General features: G+C 35.3%; 2 protein-coding genes across 2 annotated transcripts; both read right to left on the bottom strand.

Moving 5' to 3' along the window:
- Positions 1 to 457: 457 nt before the first annotated feature.
- On the bottom strand, positions 458 to 1,829 carry LOC131604346 (uncharacterized). The gene is made up of 2 exons (XM_058876790.1): positions 1,047 to 1,829; positions 458 to 943 (listed from the first exon to the last, which is right to left on the bottom strand). Exons 1-2 carry the CDS (start codon positions 1,827 to 1,829, stop codon positions 458 to 460), a joined length of 1,269 nt encoding a protein of 422 aa, XP_058732773.1.
- Positions 1,830 to 1,919: 90 nt separating this feature from the next.
- LOC131604344 (uncharacterized) lies at positions 1,920 to 3,775 on the bottom strand. The gene is made up of 2 exons (XM_058876788.1): positions 3,684 to 3,775; positions 1,920 to 2,488 (listed from the first exon to the last, which is right to left on the bottom strand). Exons 1-2 carry the CDS (start codon positions 3,688 to 3,690, stop codon positions 1,920 to 1,922), a joined length of 576 nt encoding a protein of 191 aa, XP_058732771.1. The 5' UTR covers positions 3,691 to 3,775.
- Between the last annotated feature and the right edge of the window lie 5,178 nt (positions 3,776 to 8,953).

The following is an 8,953-nucleotide window of genomic DNA, read 5'->3' as shown; positions in this document are numbered from 1 at the left end:
TCCTATTAGGGTTCAAATTTTGAAGTATTTCCTTGTGCTTTTCAACATATGGCTCAACCTCATCAGCATTGTGTAGAACATACAAGTGTGCTTGCTGCAATTCGATATCTGACATGGTCACTAGTTTACTTGCACCAATCCCTTCCCCTGTTGTTTTTCCAGAGTGTCGTGACATTGGAAGCCCTATGGACTCAACATTAGAGAGGTATTCAGTACAAAACTCAATAGCATCTTCAACTAAGTATCGTTCAACAATACAACCATTTGGTCGACTTCGACTCTTCACGTATCCTTTTAATATCTTCATGTAATGCTCAACCGGGTACATCTACCTCATATAAGCTGGTCCACAATATTGTGTTTCCATGATAAGATGGACTGTTAGATGAACCATAATGTCGAAAAATGAGGGTGGAAAATACATCTCAAGCTCACATAATGTGACAACAATTTCCTTTTATAATGTCGGCAACTTCTCTGGGTCAATAACTTTGCTACAAATAGCTTTGAAGAAAAAACAAAGTTTAGTTATGGTCCATCGCACGTTTTCAGGTAAAATGGAACGTATAGCTACTGGAAGAAAGTTCTCCATTAAAACATGACAATCGTGAGACTTTAAACCTTTCAATTTGAGATCTTTCATAGATACTAAACTCTTAATGTTTGATGAGTAGCCCTCTGGAACTTTAACATTGTGTAGAGCCTTACACAAGATATTTTTCTCCTTTCTTGACAGAGTATGATCTGCTGGAGGTAGAAATGTACGCTTCCCCTCCCTCTTAACCGGCCTCAATTCATTTCTTAATCCCATACTTTGCAGGTCTAACCTTGCATTAATGCCATCCTTCGACTTTCCAGAAAGATTGAGTAATGTACCAATGACACTTTCAAAAACATTTTTTTCAATATGCATCACATCTAAGAAATGTCTAACATACAATGACTTCCAATATGGCAATTCAAAGAAAATTGACTTTTTTTTTCCATCCTCCCGTGACAAGTTCGCTTGAAAAAGGCTTTCCAAAATTAGTGCTCAAAAGCTTTACCTTTTGGTATAATTGATCGCCCGTCAAAGGCAAAGGAGCTCTTTTTTCTTCTGATTCACCATCAAATGCTTTTCTCCATTTTCGAAAACGATGGTTGGTATTTAAGAATCTACGGTGTCCAAGAAATACATTCTTCATACAATGATCCAACCGTATTAAATGTGTACCATCTTCACATATGGGGCATGCAAACTTCCCTTTGACACTGTAGCCTGATAGATTCCCATAGGCAGGAAAATCATTGATTGTTCCATATAGCATAGCCCTCAATTTGAAGGATTCTTTTTTATACTCATCATATACCTCTACGCCTGTCTCCCACAAATGCTTTAAATCTTCAATTAATGGAGCCAAGTATATGTCTATATCATTTCCTGGTTGCTTGGGCCCAGAAATTAACATAGTCAACATCATGTACTTGCGCTTCATGCATAGCCATGGAGGTAGGTTATAAATCAACAACATCACCGGCCAAGAAGTAAGTTTACTACTCTGAATACCATGAGGGTTTATTCCGTCAGTAGACAATGCTAGATATAGGTTTCTTTCTTCCTTCCCAAAATTTGGGTAATCATGATCAATTTTTGCCCATTGAGGAGAATCTACAGGATGTCGAAGCATTCCATCAACAACCCTTTCATTTGCATGCCATGTTAAGTTCTTTGCATCTTCCGCATTACGATACGTGCGCCTGAATCTTGGTATTATCGGGAAATACCATAGCGTTTTGGTTGGAGCTGTTTCTTTCTTCTTATATCGTGGGGCACTACATTTAGGACACATATTTAATGATGCATACTCATTGCGAAATAAAATGCAATCATTTGGACAAGCATGTATCTTCTCATATCTCATGCCAATAGAACATAACAATCATTTAGCCTCATAGGTCCGACTAGGGAGCACATTTTTCTTAGGCAAAATATCCTTTAAGAGAGTCAGTAAGTCCGTGAAACTCCTATCAGACCATCCATGGCGTGCTTTTAAGTTATACAATTTTAAGACTGTAGACAATCTTGTAAATTTAGTACATCCTTCGCACAATGGAGTCTCTGCATCACTTACTAGCTTCTCAAACATTTGAGGACAATCACGAAGATCTTCTTCAATTACATTCACAAATTCTTCAACTCGATCAAACTCATAATTTGTATCATTTTCAAAATCATTTGATGTATCTCTCCCATTATTCCTCTTTGTGGACTTGGTTTTTTCTTCACCGTGCATTATCCAACAAGTATAACTTTTATCAATTCCATTACATATTAAATGATCTTCCAAAACATTTGCACTAACATCCGTATAACAACATTCTAAGCAAGGGCATATAATTTTACTAGTATCTTCGGCATGAGCAATAGCAAACCTAACAAATTCTTGAACCCCATCTTCGTATTCTTTTGACGCTCGATTGGCAAACATCCATTTCCGATCCATATTTCCTAACAAGTAACATATATAACTAGTTAACAACTGGTTGTGACAACTAAATTAGGTTGTACCTACGAATCATATGCCCATTTTCAGGGTCTTATTTCTATAAGGCCATATATAAAATTATAGTAAGTGATGCGAGATAAGTTTAGTCTGTGAGATAAACTTATTGAATTTTAAAGTGGTCTGTAACATATATTAAAACATTTTCTATATTAATAAGGTTGGAGATAGATTAGTTATGTAAGTGATACTTCACTTACTATGAATTATATTTTTTTGTCTTATAAACAAAAAACTCACTTAGATACAATGGATCATATTAGTCTCACTTAACGCTAAATAACAATTCAATAGTACACATATATATTTAATTAATTGAAAACTTAATATATTTATATGCATACTTACTACACAAGAAAATGTAAGTAGCTTCATCATTCATTCATCATGTTACAATGTAGAAATCATGAAGTATTTTTTAATTTAATATTTCATATTAGGCCTTATGAATTTACCCATACTAATTATGACTAGTCTTAATTATAAACACAAATGCATCTCGATCCTTAGAAATTCTTAGTCCAACTTCATAATTGATTCTAAGTAAATTTTGAGTTATCGTTAAGCATAAGATCACTAAATTAGATTTAAGGAACAATACCCACCTTAAACTAGTGCTTTAGAGGTTAAAATAAGATTTTTCAAAAAATCTAGGCTCGTGATTTGTACCAAGCAATCTCATAATTATATCAAAATCTAAGGAGTGTGTTTTCTAACAGTATGATTCCGAAATGGCCATGATTTAAATAAGGTCCTTCCTGGCTTGAATCAAACTTCCAAAAAATAAAATAAAAAATATTTTTCATCTCCAAGTCCTCACTAAACATGTCATAATACTCTCTAATCTTCATGGATCAATCATACATATTCATTGGCAATTAACACCCATAAATCACAACAATTTCTCATCAAATAGAGATTGAAAGTATCACATAAGACAAAGAAGAGAATCAACTCAAAATTTTTTATTTGGATGTCAGCAGCCAATGAAAAATAATAATAAATTGTAAAATTGAAACTAAAACTTATCAGACTGCTTGAAGCCATGAAAAATTATAATAAATTGTAAAAATTGAAAGTAAAACTTATCAAACTGCTCAGCAATTGAGAATGATTCTTAAATTAATTATTTCTACAAACCTATCATCTACCCAACCATAACCTCTCTAATTTCACTTCATCCTCCAATCTACTGAAACCTGCAAAACCATTCAGTAAGCCCAACATCACATCACTACTCCTTCACTCAACACATGTGTTTTCATAACAGTTTATTAATGAATCTAATACACTATAATATATTAACTACATTTAACTTAGTTGTGCTTATAGTTGAGTTAGTTAGCATTGCAACTGTTTTGTATGAAGTAGTTAGAGTTAGTTAGATTTTTAAAACCTTTATTAGTATTGTTTTGCTGAGAGTTCATTATTTATGTATTGTACAGCAGATAGTCATGACAGGACAAACTAACCATACTGTAACACCAACCTCCATCTACACATACTCTACCCATGCATATCCAGAATATATGTATTCACAACCTGTTTATGCACCATCCAAATGCATAACATCTAATATATCCACCATCGTATGCACAGTCGGCACATGAACCACCACCTGCTAGCAGACCTTCCCACAAACATCCATCATCCAAAGATAAAGGGAAGACTGTAAGTAGTTCTCAGTCTCTATCTCCTCATATTTATAATTCGCTTGAAGTCCACTAATTTATTACTAACCAAAGGTGTTTTCACAATGAACCACCACCTGCTAACATACCACCTATATTGAAACTTGGAAAGAGAATTGACTACTTCGCAGTGAACCCAATTCTAATTCTAGATAAAGTATACAAAGGGGCTAAAGAAAAAGTCAAAAGAACTAAAATCTAAACCTGGAGACTTGGAATCAGATTATTCTTCTGCTATGTCACTGGCAACCAGCTTCGCTCTTTGATCAACAACTTCAAATAAATCTGAGCAACAAAGGAAAGAGAACGAAACATTTAGTACATCACTCCACACCCTACAATGAAACAACACCAAGTAAAGTCGAAAAAACAAGTACAACCATGTGCAACATGAGAAAGTAATATAAACATTTAGTACCATACAAGGATAATTTAAGATTATCATGTGCAACTGTGTTTCACTTTTAATATTCCTAACACGTGCTAATTTAGACAGATGAACATGTCATGATTGTTTATATATCAGTTTTCCCAGCCCACCTTCATTGTTGGAGTGACAGAAAACAAGATTACATCAAATTCCATCGTTTAGATTAGAGAACAATACAATGAATCCCACAAAAAATGTCCTAATTTATGCAGTAGTTGGTGAGTTTACTATAATTTAAGCTTGTTTCAGAAAAGCAATGAAGCACTTTACAGCCTAACCGAAATAAATAACAAATTTGAGCACACACCAGTGTTGTTTACAAAATAAATCCTTGAAGCTAGTCATGGTAAGCACTAAACTATAACCAATGGAACAATTCATTTAGAAAGGAATTCCAATACAAAATAAGAACAAACTCTGCTCAAAATGGAAGACTAATCTTCCTCCAAAAACGCATAAATCTTCACTTCCAAAACCATTCACCATTAAACCTGCAACAAGCTGAACCATGCTCAGCATAACCATTTCACAAATATCACTTCATAACTATACTTCCAACCTTCTTCATCCACATACAAACCATTTTCATCAACCATTCCTCCAATTTCTGTGAGCATTCACTAAAGCAGAAATCCACAACAACAAATTGCATACTCCAACAATTTCAAACTCAATACACCACCTGCAGAAACGTAACACCATCACCATACTCAACATACCTGCTTCTTTCATCTTCGCAAAATTCAACAACTCAGAAATGAGCAATCGCTTCGACACCGCAACGCATAGACGCAGAGCAACAACAACTCGGTACCAACAAATTGCAGATCGGAGCTTCAACAACCATATCGATGCAACCCTGTAAATCGTATCAACAACGAAGCTTCTCGACAACAACATCACATCTACATCGGAACTCAACAACAAATCGCATCAATACCACACGACGTTCGTATTTCATCAACCATGATTTAATCAAAACCTTACGTTTCTAAACTTCCGATTCAAACAGAACCAAACATGATTGCAAGCGAAAAAAGCTCAAAATAAAGAAGAATTAATAACCTACCTTTGAAGATTCCGGCGAAGACTTCAACTCCGATACGGTCTCAGGTGGTTTCCTCTTTCCGGTACGGTCTCTGGGCCTACGATTAGAGAAGAGTATGTGGCTGTGTTTGGCGGTGTGAGAGGGATTTGACGGCGTGAGAGAGGGTTGACGGCGCGAGAGAAGGTTCGGCGGAAATTTGGCGAGAGAAGGTTTGGCGGAAGTTTGGTGAGAGAAAGGGTGAGAGAAGGTTTGGGGAGAGAAGGTTAGGCAGAAGAGTTTTGGTGGCAAGCTGAAAAGATTTCCAATGTTGTGCGGGAAAAACCAAAAAAATGCCCGCTAATTTTTTTTATCAATCTCAATAGTAGGGTTTTTTCTAAAGTGCTAACATTAGGATGGTTAATATAATATTAGCGCTTAACATAAAGTGCCATCAAAATAAAAAAAAAATTGTCCAAAAAATGAAGAATTTTAATAGCATTTTAAAGTAAAACGCTATTTTATTCAAGCATATTAATAGCGTTTTCATTAAAGTGCTATCTTAGTAAAGTTTAATAATAGCGTTTTGCCACAAAGTGCTATGAAAATCAAATTGTCTCTATTTTATAATAGCACCCAAATATAAAGTGCTATTATAGATGTGTTTTTTCCTTTTTAATAGCATTTTATTTAAAAGTGCTATTAAATTAAGCGATACAAAATATCAATTTTGTTGTAGTGTACATAGGGAAGGTTTTAAGCACCCTACATATCCGTAGTACTCTACAGGAACCTTCTCTATGTCTATGTGTTTGTGTTTGTTGCTAATTGAATGGGAAAGTTTCTCCTTTGTATTAGGAGGGAGAATTGAATTGATTTAAAAAAAGACAGACTGACTGACTATTTTTGGTTTTTGATTAGCTTGCTGAGATTCCTTGTGAACCTCATGCCTACATATCCCTAATGGAAGTAAGAGCTTTTTGTAGTTCAGAGAACTAATTAGGGAAATTAATTATTTTTGGGTGCCTTGCTTGAAGCTCAAGGTTGAAGCTTGAATTAAATCTCTGTTTACAGTAAAGAGACATGAAATCATCTTTACAGAGAGGTATTTCTACTATTCCACCACAAACATTTAAAGTGACAGAAAAGCTGAATTCATTTCATTAAGAGAGGGACCTTACTTGTGTATGTCCAAGTATACTAGTCAAATGTCTCTAGAATGAAAGAAAAATTTCTCAACCAAATTAGGGAAAGTTACACATGCCTAGGTTAACTGGCCAGAGCATGTCTTTCAAAATCCTAAATGGGAGAATGATTAAAATTGAAATGCTTGTTTGTTTGTTTGAATATGGTGAGATAGGAGAAATATCTCTCTATAGAGATAAGCTATATCTATCTACTGTATGAAAGATTTGATTTTTAGCTGGCTTGTATGAGGCCCAAGCTTGAGGCTTTTTGATTGATTTTATTGACTCTGGGAGATGACTCCACTGGAAATTAACTTAAACTAAGAAATTTTGTGTTCTCTACAAAGCCCAGAATTGAGGCTGACTCTAGCTGGAGAGTGTTTATTTTGTTTTATGATTGAAAGGTTTATTTAGTGTTCTGTACAAAGCCCAGAATTGTGGCTGACTCTACCTAGGGAGACTCTATTTTGTGCCTTGTATGAAGCCCAAGGTTGTGGATGACTCTTAGGTAGGGAAGTTATTATTTTCTGCCTTGTATGAAGCCCAAGGTTGTGGTTGACTGTTAAGGAAACTGAGTATGGATGACTCTATAGGGAAAAGATCCTAAAGGTTAGGAATCTTTTTGACACAAGGAATGTGGTTTATCTGCCTTGTACAAAGCCTAAGGTTGTGGCTACTTGATGGTGAAGGACTCACTGGGGAGACTCTATTATCTGCCTTGTACAAAGCCCAAGGTTGTGGCTAACTCTGGATAGGGGAATACCTATGAGTAGGGTTTTGACTCTAAGAGGAGTATGTGCCTTGAACAAAGCCCAAGGTTGAGGCTGACTTTTAAATGGGGAAAGATCTACCTGTGTGGGATCTTTTGACTCAGAGGGGATTTTTGACTCTGTTGAGGATTATCCTGTTGTTTAGGAACTAAAGGTTGACCCTACTGAGGATTGTGCTTTTGTTAAGCAGAGATTGGTGAATGAAAGACCCAGGTTTGAAGATTGACCTTATTGGGGAATTTGTTTGAATGATTGACCTAAAGTAGACTCTGCCAGGGAATTGGTTTTTTTTATTGACTGAGACTGACCTAGGTAGGACTCTACTGGTGAGTTTATCTTTTAAAGGTTGAATTTTTTGAAGCTAACCCTTTCCAGGGAATTATGACTTTAAAGGACTGATTTTGGAGGCTATCCCTTTCTAGGGGTTTTTATTAAAATGAAGGAATTGGTGTGGAAGCTAACCTTTTCCAGGGAATTATGACTTTAAGGAGGAGTAATTAACTATTTGAGACTTCTTGTTTAAAACCCAAGATTAAGGCTGACTCTGACTAAGGATAGACAGATTGAGACCTAGACTATGCTAAGGAGGAAAATTATTGGAGATTTGAAGATAAAGGTGACAGAGACTGTCCATGTCTCTCATTTCAAAAGGTGAACTCAATACTGAGATTGAGACATTCTTAGCTTGCTTAAAGTCTGGTTTTAAGAACAGAAGAAACTCACCAGGGTAGGCTAAAAGGTGACTAAAGACCTTTTCCTATGTTTATAAGAATCCTGATGGGTCCTTGTATACAAGCTCAAGAGAAAGTTGGGAATATGCTTTTAAGAAGCCTGTGGGTCCTTGTACAAAGCCCGAGAGGAGGCTAATCAAGGGTCATCGAGGGTCCTCCTTGTTATAGCACAAGAGAAAGCTATGTGGTTTTGAACTTATTTTTGGCTCTAAGCAAATGGGTAAGAGGTTTCACCGGGAATAATTCCTCTTGGGTGGATGTGTCATATTTTGGTTCTAAGGCTTTTTTCAAGATGTTTCACCGGAAATAATTCATCTTGAGGTTTGAACTAAAGATCTCTAATTAGGAAAGAGCCTTCATCGGGAAGACATTCTCAATCCTAGGCCATAGTCCTATAATATATATATATATAGCTTATTTGTCTTAAGGTTTACACTCACACGTAGTTCTAAACAATATATATATATATATATATATATATATATATATATATATATATATATATATATATATATATATATATATAGTTTATTTGACAGTAATTTAAATGAAGACTATAAATTGAAGGCTATAAAGC

The sequence above is a fragment of the Vicia villosa genome, linkage group LG5, assembly GCF_029867415.1.
Source record: "Vicia villosa cultivar HV-30 ecotype Madison, WI linkage group LG5, Vvil1.0, whole genome shotgun sequence".
Classification (NCBI taxonomy): Eukaryota; Viridiplantae; Streptophyta; class Magnoliopsida; order Fabales; family Fabaceae; genus Vicia; species Vicia villosa.
The sequence above is the reverse complement of the archived record's forward strand: the minus strand, read 5'-3'. Positions and strand labels throughout refer to the sequence as shown.